The sequence below is a fragment of the Felis catus genome, chromosome A3 (assembly GCF_018350175.1).
Source record: "Felis catus isolate Fca126 chromosome A3, F.catus_Fca126_mat1.0, whole genome shotgun sequence".
NCBI classification, from domain to species: domain Eukaryota; kingdom Metazoa; phylum Chordata; class Mammalia; order Carnivora; family Felidae; genus Felis; species Felis catus.
Window position 1 is genome coordinate 128268470 of NC_058370.1, and position 17225 is coordinate 128285694.

The 17225-nt window shown below is 52.7% G+C and overlaps 1 protein-coding gene across 1 annotated transcript; it reads right to left on the minus strand.

Annotated features, from left to right (window-relative positions):
- Positions 1 to 6011: 6011 nt before the first annotated feature.
- On the minus strand, positions 6012 to 12115 carry MYCN (MYCN proto-oncogene, bHLH transcription factor). The gene is made up of 3 exons (XM_023252091.2): positions 11893 to 12115; positions 9792 to 10707; positions 6012 to 7534 (listed from the first exon to the last, which is right to left on the minus strand). The coding sequence occupies exons 2-3, from the start codon at positions 10588 to 10590 to the stop codon at positions 6930 to 6932; spliced, it is 1404 nt and encodes a 467-aa protein (XP_023107859.1). The 5' UTR covers positions 10591 to 10707; positions 11893 to 12115; the 3' UTR covers positions 6012 to 6929.
- Positions 12116 to 17225: the final 5110 nt, after the last annotated feature.

The following is a 17225-nucleotide window of genomic DNA, read 5'->3' on the forward strand; positions in this document are numbered from 1 at the left end:
CCATTTCCGTCAGTAAACTCTGGTCTCAACCCTGCTCTCTTCACCAATGAAACGCATCTAACTAGAGCTCCAGCAGGGGTCATATCTCTAGTCTCTAGGATCAATTTCTTGTTCTTCTTGGCTTTATGCCAAAGAAAAGTGGCGAAATCAACCCGAGCAAAACCTCAAGATGTTAGATGTCGGTTATCATATTCTGTTTTCACCTGGGTAACACGATTAAAAATTGGATGTATCATAGTTTTCTCCAGTTCCACGTGAGACAAGCCTTCGTATGCAGTTCTTCTGCACAAATTGAGAGCGTCTAGCTGGCTTCGAACAATAAGTCAAGTCTTTTCGCTGGTAGTAACTATTTCACGAATATTTAAATTCGATGCTGTGAGCAAAGCCCTATTCTCGGTACAGCGTAACCACCAGAAGTGGGCCGATCAAGTGAAGGCATCGCTCACAGCGTTTACTACCTGGAGGAAGCCCACTCGGAAGTGACTCCAGAAAGCAGGCGGTGAAGCAGGAGGGAGATGCTGGACAAGAACCGACTAGGAGATCAGAGCTCATAGAAGGCTTACATACGGCAGTGTCCAGATGGCTATCCCATCCCTCATGTACTTTATGTCATCCGATCCTTCTAAGTACCTTGCGAGGTGGTCATTACTACTGATGTTGTGGAGACGAAGAAAGGGAAGGTCAGAGGGGAGCACCTTGCCCTCAGCCCCACATTGGGTGAACGACAGAGCCCAGACGCGTGCCCAGGGCTTCCCACTGGAGGATGTTCACAAACAGGGCAGACGTTTGTAGCGATTCAAGCCATCCCTGAGGACGAAGGCTTCTCCGGAATTGAAACGGGGCGCTGGAGATTACCAACTCATTCCACTCACAGACGCGACCGTGGAAGAACAGGGGTCGCCTTCCCATGCCAAGGCTGAAAACAGCAAATAACTGAGCTACGATCCGACCGCACCAAGTCCTTCTATTATCCAGGGCTGCCTCCCAGTCCACTTGGCCCCTCACTTTGTAGACTGGAGAGTTGGCTCGCAGGCCCTCCCTCGGGGCAATGGCAGAGGAAAGCCTAAACACAAAACACCACCTCTAACAGGCCGCCGGTTCATGAAGGAATGTGCTGGCGTCCTCACCCCGCGCCACCTCCCGAAAGCCTGCCGAAAATCTCGGGTCTGCTCGCAAGCCGAAGAAAGGAGAATTTTGTGTCGTCACTTCCGAGCACACCCTGCAGCAGACCATCCGCGTTTATCACGGGAGTACGTGCTGTGCGTGTTTCTCCAAATGTGCATCGTACCAACAGGTCCGTCTAGTTCCACCATAAAAAGGCTCTGTTACTTCTCCTGGTCAAAGGTTTCAGGATGAATGTCTTGTAGCATGATACGTCAATATCACAAGCGATCAGGTAACCCTGGTCAGTGGTCTATGAAGAGATTTCCTTTACAAGTAGGGAAAACTAATAAACCATTGTAGAAGGCGTAGATGTTCTGCGGCACTCAAATTCCTAGGCTCCGTCTTAAAATAGGCTTCAAAGCTCACATTCATTTGTTTCCAAGGTACCCGTTTTTAGGTTTTGTAAGGCCTCTCTGGAGAAACAAAAGTCCGCAAACTTCTTGTGGAGCTCGGGCTTGTGGGTTTGTTCTACCAGCAAATGTTCCGCAGGGATTCTTTGCCCCGGTGACATACGGGGGAAATGGAGGGAGGAAGGCTCCCGTCGACAAGAAACCAGATCGTCGGCCAGACTTAGATGGCACCCATCACGTGCCAGGTGCCACGGCATGTGCTATGTGCAGTCTGTGATCCCCCCGAACACCCCTGGGAAGCAGGGGGTGTCGTCGTCCCCAGTTGTACCCGTGGGGCAACAGCCCAACCTGGACCGCGTGGGTGGGGCAGTCACATGCACAGCAGGGAGTTTCGCCCCAGATCCACTCTCTTGCTTCCCTTTGAGGGAGTGAATGAGAGGCCAGAGTGGGGTAGCGGTGGGGGGAACATTTGCCAACGTCCAGAGGGAGATGCTGGAGGAAGAACCCCGAAGACTGAGGCCGGACTCCCGGCAGCCGAGCAGCCACCACAGTGCTCAGAGCTGGGTGCCGTCCCTCTGGGACCCAGCCCCTGGTTTCGGCCGCGCACACCTTCCCCACCATCTCCTCAGCCTGGCAACCTGCCTCCCTCCTGCGGTGCCTCCCCGAATCCCTCCTTCTCTCCTTCCCTTTCAAAGCCTCCACCATCTTATTGAATGCTATTTACTGTACCTGCATATTACATTTCTTCTCACTGTGGTCACTCTCTCCCAGACTTTATAAAGTCCATGAAAGTGGGGATCTGGGGGGAGTTCTGCCTCTTTTCCCGATGTTTCCCAAGTGCCTAAAACAGTGCTTGGCACAAGATAGGTGCTAAAGAAACATTCACTGTGAGAAGACAGAAAGAGAGGAGGGGAGGGAGAGAAGGAGGGAGGGAAGGAAGAAAGAAGAAAGATTGCCCATGAGCAGACTCTATACTCATCTGTTTCCTCTCTGCAGCCCTACTTCTGAGGTGGTACATTGAGCTCGACGGCTTCTGAGCCTGTTCCAAATCTAATAACCTCTGATTCTAAACACAGCCCGAAGGAGCAGCCGGGTGGCTCAGTCGGTTAAGCGTGCGACTCTTGATTTCAGCTCGGGTCACGATCTCACGGTCTGAGTTCAAGCCCTACGTCGGGCTCTGTGCTGACAGTGCAGAGCCTGCTTGGGATTCTCTCTCTCCCTCTCTCTGTCCCTCCACCCCTCAAAAACAAACAAACAAACACACTTTAAAAAAAAATCACAGGATTTTCAAGACAGCCACCACAGACATGAATGAAAGTCAGACCCAGAAGACCCAGCTCCCAAAAATGGGTGTTTGATGAGCTGGCCAACACTCCTGAAGGGTGGTGAGACTCGAGTGTTAGAAGCCCTCAGTGATTGCTACAGGGCTCCACAGGGTCGCGGGGTCTTGCACCATCATCACCGCACAAATAGTCACTGACCTCAGATAAATCTAAGAGCCTCCCCGGGACTGTGGTAGACCAGCAAGCCAGCTTCCTCCAACCGAGAGAGGGTTCCACCAGAGCCCGGAGGCACAGAGCCCGATTCAGCCATAGGACCCTCTCTCGTGCTTTGGCTCAACACTCCTCCACCCTCCATCGGTCCCTCCTGTCTCCCCTGCTTCTGCACTAGGCCCGGGGACTTAACTCCCTTCCAGACTGTGGGCTTCCTGAAGACAGACCTCCACGTGCATTTGCCTTCACTTCCAGCCGTCAGCGCTAGACATTCAGTGATGCCGTAAGGGGTGTGGTTCCCCATTTGTATTAGCCTGAGAGCTTGCAGATCGGAGCCGGCAGGAGGCACATACATAAACGATTTCTGCCCTGGCTGGTCCTCCCCTCACGCCTTCCTCTGCTGCCTACTCGGCAGCCATTCTGCTGGTATCTGCCAAGGTCCTGTCATCTGTCAGTCATCAGGCAAGTGGGGCCGAAGACTAGAGGTGAAGGGGACACTACCTGCCTTTGGGGACCTCCCGTCCAGGTCTCAGGGTGATGCGGAGAGCTTTTCTACCTCCAGCAGCCACATCAGGTCAAGAGCAGGACGAGGCCCACCTGGGGGTATGGGGACGACCACCTGACCAAGATAGCATTGGGTCTGCCATTCAATGTTGAAAGGATTTCAAGAAACGGAAACTGGATAACCCAAGAGGAGAGAATGTGTGAAGTAAGAAAGCCCTGCTCCACCTGGCGGGGCTAGAACAAGAATGCCGGTGGAGGGGCAGGTGGTGACGGAGCTGCTGAGCCCAAGTAGGGGCGCGGGTGGGGGTGGGGCAGGGGTAGCAGCCTCATGGGCCAGACTGAAGGATTTGAACTGCATCTTCTACACGGGGAGGGCTATTGGAAGTTCTTCTGCAGGGTCGCCCATCGAGAATTAAGAGAGAAGCAAGCACGCTGTAGGTGGATGGGTGGGCCAGGGGTCGGGAGGCAATAGGGTAAACAGGAGGAAAGCCAACACTGTGGAAAGAGCATCGAGCTGATCTGGAGACGGGGCTCCAGTCCTGGGTTGGGCCGCTAATTCGATATGGGATCCCATGACCCCATTCTATCAAATAAAGCAATTCAATGAGATCATCTCTATGCTCCGTCTAAGTCCTACCGTTTATTGATCTAACTCATGTAGAGCAGCTCCTCAGGCTCAAAACCGCTCTTGGAACAGAGATGGCTTCTCACGTGATTGAAATGAGTTCTCCAATTCTTCTGTGACCACAGCAATTACTTTATAGATAATTGCAGAGCTAAATTGGGTGATGCTCTCCCTCAGCTGGTCCAGGAAAGGCAAATAAATGGCGTTTCACCTTAGTGTATATATTATAGTACATTATTTATGACCCGCCTAATGCAAAAAGGTCTCTTCAGTGTAACAAAAAAAAGCAAAAGGCATGGCTAAACCAACAGTGAAAATCAAGAGATCATAGGCTTTAGAAGAAAAGGATGGATGGGCACCAGACTTGTAGAATGAGAGCACCGGATTTGGCTCTGAGCTTCCCAGCAGCCGGAACAAAAAGAGAACCTGGTAGGAATGAGCTTAGAGCCTTATTCATCGCAATGGTTTTTCCTTTTCCATGGTCAGAGTTCCATCTCATCCAAAACACCTAAGTAGGCCCCTTATCGACTCAAAAATAGAAAAATCAGGATGATTGCACAGAGCTTCAAGAATCTCAAGGACTTGGAGGCCACTTAACTTTCTTTTGGCTCATGGGTACACAAACACGGTTGCAGAGGCTGCAGAGGATTGGGGCAAATGGACAGGAAGTCTTCTGGAATGACAACTCAAAAAGGTCTTTCAAAGAAGTTTCATTATTCTCTAGTGGGGGAAGGGGGCGAGTGGAGAGATTAAACAAGAGATTCTCATGACTTTCAACATGCTCTGACCATCAGAAAATGTCCACGGCCGTACTGCCAACCTCAGAGCCTTAGGACACGTGGCCGTAAGCCGGGAGAAGGAGGACCTCAAGTTTTAACCCCCCACTGGCCTTTATAAAGTAGCCAAAACAGACGGGGACCCACATGGCCTGGATTCTACCATCACTGCTCCCGCCAAGCTGTGTGACCAAGGCAAGCATTATCATGGCTGGACCTGTCTTCTTAGCAAAGGCTTTTGTCAGCTCAGAGCTAAACTTCTGATGAATGAAACCTTAGAGAAATGACCGAGCACCGCTTTTCACCCCGAAGAGAGACTGCTTATTTGTAAGCTTTCAGTTCTGAGAGGCTGAATGCCTCTTAAGCAAAGGTATCATCACCTCCCAACAGGGAAACTCAGAAATTCCTTCCTAGCCCAACTGTGCCTCCCTCCAATTCGTTAACCTGGCTTGTCCTCCTTCATACCTGTGTGAAGCCAACAGAGCTACACATGCCCCGGTGTCTCTCCAGAAGGAACATGGGCACTTGATCTGGACCACACAACTTCTGCCCCAGGAGTTCCTTTTGTGCATCAGATTGAATGTTCCTTCAGGGAAGGAACCAACTTCCTCTTTTATTCTGCTACAATGCCTAACGTACAACCTCAAATCCTAGTGAATTTTGAAGAACACAGTCCTGGAGACAAACTACATGAGCTTATAAAGCCATCCGCCAATGAAACAAATAGTACCGACATAGCCAAGTTTCACAATCCTGCGTGTGTTAATTATACTTCTCGCTCTAAACGGTTGGACAAGTCTGGTGTCCCCACTTAATTCTACGAAACATAAATGAAAGTGTTTAGTAAATTATTGAATGCTAGGAGTTAGAACACATGGGCACAAATGACGTCTCCATTCTGCTTAAACTGGAACAAATGCCTTTACGTCCCTAACCTCAGTTCTCTCTACCCCAAGTGAGGACAGTGGCCCGTCCCCAACTGCACGGATGTAAAAAGGACTACCTGTAGAACCCCAGTTCCCTCTACAACGCGTGGACTATTTGTGTTTAAGGGACAGAGCTTAACTAGTGCTATTAAGGGGGGAAAAAAAAAGCTGCATCATTTAATTGCTATTTATTTTCATAAACATGAGGTATTTCAAAGTGCTATAAGATGCAGCACTAAATATATACATTTTGAAGAACTTAAACACAGAACTTTGCATTTACCCAGTTCTATGAACCAAACATGAACAAATACATTAACAGGAAGAAACAGGCTAGGAAAAAGGCATATATATATAGTAAATTTCTTTACAAAAGTTTCTTAGTTCAAAAAGTGATAAAGTAATATCTACTCAAAACTTTCACAACTCATTTTCATACGAAAATATAAGTATCAAATTTAGTTATGTATCAGCATCATACTAAAGTATACAGGCAGTGTAAGAATTAGTACAGTACATAACAGAGATTAACAATATATTTGTATACAAAACATGCTCCTCAAACATTGAGGTATTACAGTACTTAGGTATGAACTTCCAGTCTAATACTGGCCGCAAAAGCCACCTCTCATTACCCAGGACGTATACAAAAGGCGGGTGTGTCAATGGTATTTACAGAAATGTTCCCCAGGGGTTATCAAATGGCAAACCCCTTACGTGACCATCTGCTGGAACTTAAGCACCATTTTAAAAAAGAAGGAATGACTTTCCGTTGTTTGGAAACTTGGAACAAACAAGGTGACTTCAACAGCCCAGAGGCTCCCAACTGTCACGAACTTCGACCGCGGTCTCGGAGGTGACATGGAGGAAAACTGCCAGGGCCACCCAGCATCCCATCATGCGGGCCCTCTCCCGAGGTCCCGGCAGAACCCCACATGTCCTGCTCCCCACCCAGATCCAAACTCGACGGGGAGGGGGACCGATTTGAAAGTAAACCCACATTCTTAATGTCAACACAATGTTTGTTTTAAAAAAAAAAAAAAATCAAAATGTGCAAAGTGGCAGAGTGACCGTCCAGTTTCGAGAAACGTTTAGCAAGTCCGAGCGTGCTCAATTTTCTTTAGCAACTGTTGCTGTCTTGCCTGCAACTTCTCCTTCTCCAGCAAAAGCTGATGCTCCTCGGCCTGGAGGGAGTGGACGTACTCGGTGGCTTTTTTCAAAATGACCACCTTGGCGGCCTTCTCGTTCTTCACCAGCTCTGGCACGTGGTCCCTGAGCGTCAGGAAGCTGGACCGCAGGTCATTGCGGCGCTGGCGTTCCAGAATGTTGTGGTTCCGGCGGCGCTCGCTGTCCTCCGAGTCAGAGTTGCGGGGACTCAAGCTCTTAGCCTTCGGGGGGATGACGCTCTTGAGGGGGCGGGGCGATGCTTCGCTCTTGATCTTCTTCTGGGGCGGCACATCCTCGCTCTCCACGTAGGGGGAGGGGGCGGCGTAGTTGTGCTGCTGGTGGATGGGGACGCAGCGCTTGAGAATCAGCTCCCCGGACTGGGCCCTCCCCGGGCCCGGGGCTGCGTTCTTGGGCCGCACGGTGATGGTGAAGGTCGTGACGGCCTTGCTGTTGGAGGAGGACCTTCGCTTCTCCACGGTCACCACGTCAATTTCCTCCTCCTCGTCTTCCTCTTCGTCATCTTCATCATCTAAGAACGAGAGGGGAGTCATTCTCTTGGGGAGACACAAGAGGGGCTATACCCTGAGGTCCACGGAGAGGCTCTCACGTCAGGCGCCGGCCCAGTGCGCAGTCATCGTGGATCCATCCACACGGCTGTGGACGGCACTGCACGGTGGTTCTCGAAATTAGATACATCCGGGAGTTCCCCCCTCCCCCACACCGCTGGACTTTTTTTCAGCCTCCACACTCAGACTTTAGCCGGTGGCAGAAATATAAACCTGGGCTTTGGGGTCCGGCAGAATCCCGACTCCCATCGCACACCAGTTGTGGGACCCCGGGCAAGTTACTTAACCTTCCGGAGCCTCTATCTCTTCAGCTTTGAAATGGGGAGAACACCACAGGGTTCTGGAGTTGGACAGGTACTACGTGGAGACCAGAGCCTAGCAGACGGATGCTCCGCAAATGGTAAGCTTTGATCGTCATTATTAGTTTGTCCCAAAGACTCACTCGTATTTCTCTCTCCACGCTTAAGAATTGAGGATCCCCATTTTAGGAGCATCGTCTAGCAACTGACACACAGTTGGGTTTGATTTCAAGTCCTTAAGCTTGAAGGGAAGGGGCACTTTTACTAACGAAGGCCGAAAAATAACCCGCCTGCCATGAACCTGAGTTCTGTATCGGTAAGCAGGTGTTCATCTAACAAAGACCAAATCTTAACTACAAAGTCAGAATCCACAGGAACTCTAAAACCCCAAGTGGGGGCGGGGCGCCGCTTCGCAACGTCCCGGGCAATAACAGCAACAAAAACATGTAGCATCGTGTCTACACTTCCCCCTCTCTCCTCCTTTACTCCCTCACCGGGATCGAAAATTATTGTTTAAAATGCAAGCATGAAAATCAAAACACATCTTCTGCTTGATCTGAAGGGGGCCGGAAAGCTGAACAATTGTGGGATTTGTTCTAAAGCCGAAATGTGAGGCTGTTCCAGTCTGTGGGTCCCTTTAAGCCAATGTTTTGGTTTTCTGCCAAGAAGACAGCTGTTGGAAGGAAGTGCTCCCTCACCGAGAGCTGTCAAGGCACAGACATTAAAGGGACAGACCCGATTCAAACTGGAGGCTTATCACCAAGTTTCCTTCCAGGAGCCTTAGATGAATCCGTCCTCGGCCCTCAAGGAAATTTGGGCTTTTTTATCCACCTGCATTCTGAAAACACTTGGGTTTTCAAGATCCAAGGGGCCCCCAGCTCCCTGCTGCCGGGACAAGGGCTATTCAAGTGTTTGGACAGAGTTCTTTTTACCTCCAGAGTTCCAGGCAAAGTCTGGGTTTTAACCCAACCCTTCAGTTTAAGGCAGACGGAGGCACACAATGGAACCAATCGGTGGGTGCTCTCCCAGGGTGTGTACATTCTGGAGGGCCTAAGTGCCCGCCCTCACCTTGAAGGGCACTGGGTCACAAAATAACTCAAAGATCTGGCATTCTGGCCAGAGACAAAACTGGACCCGGTGCTCACTGCACGCCATGCAGAGGCAGCCCCTTGAGAATGTACACAACCGTGGCTGTACTTGCCACCAGCTGCTGAATGGAGGGGGGAGGCGGTCCGCCCCCCCCCCCCCCCCCCCAGCCTTTCAGATCCTTGGCCCGCCCGCCAGCCAGCATATCGCCGCCTGCTGGCCAGGGACCAGGAGCAAATAGCCCACCACCCACCGAGGGCGGGGAAGACTACCGAGGCTTGAAAAAAAATAAATAAATAAAACTGGTAGTAGCCATCTGTGCAACCTCCCTCTACCTTCCTGTGCCCTACATAGGATTTTTGCACCGCCTTTGTGTCTTCTCCCCACGCCTGCCCTCCCGACCTGGGAGGCAGTCCCTTTCCACCCTGGTGCTAACAGGTTTCTGCCCAGAAAACGCACCAAGCGCCGCCTCTCCACTGCCACCCAGCTTTAGCTACCCAACTTTTCCTAATTTTATCCCTTGGACCGGCCGCACCGGAGAGGTGGGGGACGGGTGGGGTCCAGTGATAGAGTCAGGCTCCCCCAGAGGGTGGAGGGCACTTCGGTGAAGGTGAGACTTTGGGGAACACCCTCTTGGCAGCTTTCGCTCCCCCTCTTCTCCTTATCCTGGGGGGGCTCGGCTTGGAGGAAACCGGCCCTCTGCCACCAGCACTACCTCCAAAATACGCTCCCCCGCCCCCCCCCCCCAAGTCAAACCCCACGGACAGTAACAAAGGGATCGCGACTCCCGCTCCGGGACCCCAGGGAGGCGGCCGGCCCCCGGCACGGTCTTTACCTGAGTCGCTCAGGGTGTCTTCTCCGGAGGTGCTGAGGGCCTTGTGGTCACCGCCACTGGCCGGGCGGCCTCCGGGGCGCGGGGGGACGGCAACCGGGGCTCCGGCCGAGGCTGCGGCACTCGCCCCCGACGCGACCGCGGCGCCCGCCGCCGCCGCCGCCGCCGGGGCACCGGCCGGGGCGGCTGGCGCGGGCTCGCGCTTGTTCACCGGGAAGGGGAAGACGACGGCGGGATCCACGCACTCGGCGGCCGGGTGGGCGAGCTCGGCGGGCAGGGCGGCCCCGGCGCGACCCGCCCCCGCCGCCGCGCAGTGCCCGCGGCCGGCAGGACTGGTGGCGCCCGCTCCCGGGGCCGGGGCTGCGGGCCCGGCGGCGGGCGGCCCGCGGCCGTGCTGCAGCTTCTCGCTCACGGCGCGCTCCAGCTTTTCGCGGGCCGAGAAGCCGCTCCACATGCAGTCCTGGAGGATGACCGGGTTAGGGGTGAGGCCGCTCAGGCCCCCCAGGCCGAACGCGTCCTCTTCGGCCGGGTTACCCCACAGGTCGGCCTCGGGCAGCAGCATCTCGGTGGCCCAGTTCGGGGGCTCGGGGCTGTGCTCCGGGAAGGCACGGCTGGGCGACAGCGGGGGCGTGGGCAGCAGCTCGAACTTCTTCCAGATGTCCTCCCCCGGGGGCGTCGAGTCGGGGCCGCCGAAGTAGAAGTCATCTTCGTCCGGGTAGAAGCAGGGCTGCAGCGAGTCAAACTCAAGGTCTGGGTTCTTGCAGATCATCCCCGGCATGGTGGACGCGGTGCAGCTCGGCATCGGCTCGCCTCCTGGCCGGCGAATGAGGGCTTCTTTCCGCTCCGCTCCTTTTAGTTAGGGGGGTGCTTCCTTCCCGTGGGGGGCGCGGAGGGCGGGGGCCCGCGCCAATCTCCGACACTGCAACCGACAGACACACCAGGAGAGAGTTGGCAAGCGAAGCCTAATGTGTGTGTGGGGGGGGGGGGGCAGTGGGCGCCCCCTCTCACCCGGCTCGTCAGTCTCCCCTGCAAGCCCCCCACTCCGCCTGGTGCTCCCGAAGGTGGAGGAAGTTCTGGCTCTCGCTCTCTCCCTCCCTCCTTTTGTGTACAAGCTGTCTACGACAGGGGGTGGGAGGGGGCATGCAGATGCGGGGGGTGGTGGTGTGGCTCTGCAACTTTGGAAACTGCCATTTCATTCACACTCGGCAGTGCCTGGGGGAGGGGGCCGCTCAAGGCTGCAGAATCCTAGCTCTCTCCAGCTCCCCGACAACCCAGTTGCACCATGTAGGTCCAGCTGCTCAAAGGAAGCCGGAGGCTCCAACCCAGCTACCGGCCAGATGATCTGGAGTACCCTCAGTCCCTCCTTTGTAAAATTGCAACCTCGGGAGTGCAAAAGGTAGCGGGGGATTTAGGAAACTTTGCAAAGGGAAAACGCCTTTCTCTCGACTGAGACCCAACGACGGGCACCCAAACCCCCTCCCCCCCCCCATTAGAACAGACGCCCCTCAGCAATCCATCCGCTGCAAGCAGAGTCCTGCCAATAGCTTATTTTGAACCTCTCTAACCCCACCCCCACTCTTACAAACCCCCCACAACGTCCTCTTCCTGGGAGAGGGGAGAGCCTGAACCCCAGTTCCCGGGAATGGTGCAGGGTCCCCGGGAGAGCCGCGTCTCCTCGGGGCTGGAGCAGTCGTGACCCAGATTACCACCGCGGCGGCCTCGCCCTAACCCCCCTCTCTTCTTCCTCCAGGGGCACCCTTTGGAGAACCCCAGCTTCGGGGTCGAGGCGCACCCGCTCTCCGTCAGCTCAAACACGGATAAATGTTCTAGAGAAGGGCGAAATTCTTGTCGATGAAGCCATTACACCCCTCCTGGCAAAGGCTGTAAAAAGGATTAGGGCGGGTCTCTTCCACCCGGGGTGCCTTCGGGGCTGGAACTGGCTTTTCAGGGAAAACCCCGAGATGGTTTTGTTTCGGAAGCAGCAACAGTCCCCCGAGGATACTCGAGCGCCCTGTGCGCGAGCCGCGATCCCGTCCGGGGCTTGCCTTCCCGCCGCGCTCGCCACCCGGGGGCCGCCGGGCAGTTTGCAACCCCAGCTCCTTACCTCCCGCCGGCTGCCGGGGATCCAGAGGCGATTCTGCGCGGGGGTCTCCGGGTGGCCTGGGGGTGGTGGTCCTCGGGTGGTTGCAGTCTGTGCGCGCTTGCGCCTGGCTAGCGCTAGCTCGGCTCCAACCCAGTTCCCAGGAGCCCCCCGCATCCACCCAGCGCGTCCAGACAGATGACTGTCACTGGCTGCGCTTTGAAGCTCGGGGGATATTATTAACTGAAAAATCTGACACACCCGGGGGGCGGGGAGAGAAGGGGGCTGCGGCACAGACAAGGGGGAGGGAGAAAGGCAGAGGAAAGCGGCTTTACCCCGCCCTCTTGATTTCCATAAAAATCAGGGGAGGCGCCAAGGCTTTCGCGCCAAAAGCCACTCGCTTTTCTTCTTTGCAGAGAGGAGGCTGCAAAGCTGGGAAAGCCCGGGGTGTGCTCCTCCCTCGCTTTTAGACCCCCGGGCTTGCACCCGGTGCACTCTGCGAACCAGCTGCGCGCCGAGCGGTGCAATGCAGCACCCACCCTGCGGGCCTGGCAGTTGCTTGGCATTAAAATATTTCTTTCCGGAGGGCTCCGGGGGTGTGTACTGGGGGATGGGGGGGCGGGGGTGGGGGAGCCGAGGCTCCGATCCCAGCCCCCGCCCTGCCTGCGTTTGTGTTCGGCTGAGCGCGACGCCAACGTCGAGCAAGGCCTGGCGGTGGGGTTGCTCGTGTAATCTCGAAGGGAGGCTAGACCGAGGGTGCAAAATGGGAGGAGGAGGACGCGCCCATTTAGGAACGAGACCGCAGGATGTTTCTAGTTTTGAATTGAAAGGAGAGGGGCGCCCCCCTTGTTTGAAAATAAATAAATAACTTCAGGCTACGAGGGTGGCGCCGCCGTGGTTTCTTCGGCCGAAGGCGACACCTCGCGGAGACCGAGAAGAAAGCGGAGTTGCTGGGTCTGGTCTTCGGGGCTGGAGTAGGGCCACCCCGCCGCCCCCTCCCCCCCCCTCCCCCCGGCACTGTCACCAGCCCTCCCCACTGCGCAGGGGGTGGCGGCGCGGGGCGGTTTCCGAGGGAAAAGAGCGTTAAGACCTGCCCCCACGGGCTCCCAAATTAGCTTTTGCAAAGCTAGTATTTTCCCGAATTATGGGGAGGCTGATGAGGTTCACATAGAAGTACGGGTCCCCACCTCCTGGAGACCAAACCTCCTGGCTCAAAACCCTTGACTGCAAATTGTTGGAGACAAAAAGAAAGGCTGCTGTCGCTACTTGGCTCCTTTGTGCCTCAGTTCCCTCATTTGTGAAATTGGGAGTTGGTAATGGCGCTTATGTCACAGGGTTGTTTTGAGAATGAGCGTTCTAAAGGAGCTTAGAACAGTGCCCAGCACCTAGTGAGCGTCTGCAGGTACAGGTAGTACCAGATGAGGTTTCCAGGGAAATGGAGACCCCCCCCCCCCCATCCGGCAGCATTACCCTCTCATCCCACCGCCATGGTCAAATCCTCACTTCATTCTGGTCAAGCTATGGTACAGGTGTTTGGGGGAGACGGGGAATCAGAGATCATTGCCGCTACCCCAAAACTCCCCAGGAAAAACCCGGATCCCCTGGGCAGCCCTCTTCACAACCAAATACCTCATGAGGTGGAATTTTCCCTTGGAAAGCATTCCCTGGGTGGTTTTGGGGTGGGGGGAACCTGGCGCCCTGATTGGAGTGGCAAACCTTCTCGGTCTCCCTTTTCCCAAACTGGAGATGCGACTCATCCCGGCCATTCACCTCAGCGTTCAGACTAATCACGGCTGAGGATGCGGGGGGTCAGGGGACAGCCCCTAAAATGCACACATATTAGCATTTGTGAAGGCCCTTCCCACCCTTACCCTGGATGCCTACATAATTCTGGGGAGAGAGGCCGATTCCCAGAGTTCTAGGAAGTGGCCCATGAATGAGGATGGGCTGCCCCTTCCAGGCGCCTCTATTATTATTTCCTTCACGTGTGTAAAACACCTCACCTTTGCAAAAGCCTTTCCCACCCCCACTTCTGCTTTTCCCTAACCCCCTAATCTAAACCAAGCCCCCCTGCTGTGTCCTCTGCAAGCATTCTGGATTTGCCTCCAGAGCACTTACTGCCATTTGTAATTATATATGCCTGGGAATGTTTGTTTAATGCCCACTTCCCTCGGGGGGCTGCAGGTGGGGGCGACGGGCTGTGCCTCCCTCACTAGACCTGTGAGCTCCTTGAAGGACAGGCCTTGTCAGAGGCAAAGCAAATTACCTGTCTACGGTAATACCTGACTACAGTAAGTCCTTGATGATCTGTTCAAAGGCAGAGATCCCAGAATGAGTCCTAAGGTGGCCACCTCTTGCAATATAGTTTCCGTGTATTGGCAACAGTAGGAGAGAAAAATGAGTGTCACTCGAGAACTTTCTTCGGGCCCCCAGCAGCCACAGTGCCCAGAAAAAGCACTCAGAATTGCCTGCCCTACCATTTAACCAAAATGAGAGGACAGTTAAAATAGGCCAAGATGGCCCCCCTTTACTACGTTTAAAAGTCCTACCTTTGTCCTCTCTCACCAGAGGTGTGCCCTTCAGCAGGCCATTTGTCTTTCTCCCTTGACTTAAAAAAGAATGGGAAAAAAAAAAACCCAAACAAACAGAAAAAGAGAGGACAAGGAGACAAGAGACCCAGCAAATCAGGTATCCTTCCAGGACCTCAATCCCTATCTCCTCCTTTTAATGCAAACCAGTAATTACTGACAAGTCTGAATTTGAAGGTTAACAGAATGATAAAATTCAACAAGTATTTATTGGTGCCTTCATTTGCAAGTGGAAAGATAAAAGACTTTGTCCACCCAGAAACCTTGCCGCTGCTGCTTCCTAGCCTGCTCGTCGAGAATTTTTCAAATGTTGCGATGCTCTCAGGCTGTGTGGACGCACATTAAATAAAATCTTCAGATGGCCTCGAAGACAGGGTTTGCTTCAGCATGCATCTATTCTGTCCCAAGTCAGGGCACAGAGGAGTCACAAACCTCACCGTGGACTCAGCCAGACACACTTCTAAAGTGGACCGACGGATTGCACAGAGTGATACACAGGATTGGGTTTACAAATAAGGAGATTTTTGAGGGAGGACAATGTTTTGGCCTGTAAATGCCTTCATTAAAAACAAAACAAACCCCACACACATTCACAAGGGTCCAGCCTCACGACTGACTAGGAGCCCCGCAAGGTCGAGATATTTTTTTCCTGATCACAAGTTAAGGGTCTCCTCTGGGTCCAGCTTCAGGGACCACAGTTTCTCCTAATAACTTCACTGGGTCTCTCCCCGCTCCGAAACAAAAAATTGCGTCATTTTATTGCTGGTTAAATCCTCTTAAATCCCTGACCCTTCATCTGGAATATAGGAAATCCAGATCTCTGCCTTACCCAATCGCAAAACAGAAAGCAAACAAACAACAACAACAACACCAACAACAAAACCAAACCAAAGGGGGAAGAAAAACAAACAAACAAGCAAGAAAGAAAAGCCTGCATTGAAGATTTAAATAGAAAAAAGACTATAAAAGTATAAGAAGAAAATAAAGATTGGAGTATTTTCTGAGACAGCCCAGAAACAAGGAAGGAAAAATTGACTATATTTGACTACCAATAAAAATTAAAATTGATAGTTAAAGTGCACCCTGAACGAAGTCAAAAGACTACAGTGTGACAGAAAATACTTGCCTCGTCTATAAGAGAAAAAAGTATATCCCGTGTATTCAAAGAGCTCCTACACATTGAATAGGAAAAACAGCCAGATAGTAGTAGGAGTCCAGGATAAGAGTAGGTAATTCACTGAATAGGAAATGCAAATTGTTCATAAACATATGAAAAGATGCTCAGCTTCACTAGTAGTCAGGGAAATGCAAATGAAATCTCAAGGAGATTAACATTTTTTGGTCTAGCAGATTGGCCCAAGTGTTGGCAAGGCTGAGGAGGGGGTGGGGGCCTCTCCTCCAGGGCTGATGTTCCAGCCCCGAGAGTAAAAGCAATCCCACTCTTCCATCTTACAAGACATAATCAAACAAAAATAGGTACACGAGGATGCGTGTTGCAGGATTTTTGCCCATAACAAAAACACTGAACACGATCTCAATGCCCATCAACAGGAGAATGGTCGAATAATAGGCAGTCACTAAAAGTAATGCATCAGATCTATAGGTAACGGCTAAGGAAATACCCGTTTGTGTAGGAAGGAAAATGAGCAAAGGATGGGTCAATGTGCCTGGCATCTTGAATATTCGGGCACTTAGATGGGTCAACACAAACCTGCAACCGGTTATTGGGCGGAATGTGCAGCACGTTGCTAAGAGTGGTTTATTTTGAAGAATGGAATCAGACAGGTAGAGGGAGAAACTTTCCTCCTTCTTATATGTTTTGTTTTGCATTTAAACCGGTGGGATGAAGAGCCAGTTTAATTTTTTGTTTTTGTTTTTTCAAAAAAAAAAAATTTTTTTGTTACTCCCAGGACAGCTAATCGTGAAGCTAATCATTTTGGGGGGGGGGGGGCGGAGTAAAGGATCCTCTCCTGAAGCCTAAAGTCGGTCCCGAAATTCTCTTTTGTTTCCCAGGCTTGCTGGCAGTCTTTCAGACCAAACTGGTACCACACTGAGTCTGCTGAGAGGGGGTTCAAGGAGACCAAGAGGAGACAAAGTGGGCAGTGGCTTAATTAGGACTAAACTCAAACAAGCCAAAGCCATTTAAAGTACACGATGTTGCACGTGCCCAAGGCAAGACAGATTTTTTTTTTTTTTTTTTTTTTTTTTTTTTTTTTTTTACTTCTGAGGCTGGAGGAAAGTTGGAGATCCAGCAATGAGAGGGTTTTGGGGTGGAGAGTGTTATTGGCATAATTGTGTTTAAAACAAGAATGATCCTCATTGAATGCCAGTAATTGAATGACAGATTTAGAAAGTGAGAAGTATCCAACAGGCCCTGCGCTCCCCTCACAGACTGTCATTCTCCCTGGTTTTGAGGCAGCTCAGACAGCCCCCTCCCCCAGGAAGCCTTTTCTCAGGCTTCGTATATTACAGAGCCTTGGGGAAAGAGCAAAACCGGGGTGCATGAAAATGCTCCGCGAGCTGCAAAGAACTTTGTGGAAGGAAGGTGCTATTGCTGCTGTAGAACTGAAATCCCCGTTTACCTGTTTTCTCCGTGTAAAAAGGCAAGACAGGAATGCTGTCTGGGAGGCAGGTAGGTTGCTCAGGGCCAGGCACCCTGGGGATGGGTGAGGCCCGTAGGCTGGCACTCTGGAAACTCAAGGGTTTGCACGGAGGGGAACCCGGTCTTCCCACGAGCCTGGGAGGGCTGCAGGGAATCCTGACTGCACA

Bases quoted from the DNA above. Each gene is read 5' to 3' on its own strand.
- MYCN (XM_023252091.2), bottom strand. From the start codon at position 10,590: ATGCCGAGCTGCACCGCGTCCACCATGCCGGGGATGATCTGCAAGAAC. The intron at 7,535-9,791 runs GTAAAGACCGTG...TCTCGTTCTTAG, and splicing joins AGACACCCTGAGCGACTCAG to ATGATGAAGATGACGAAGAG.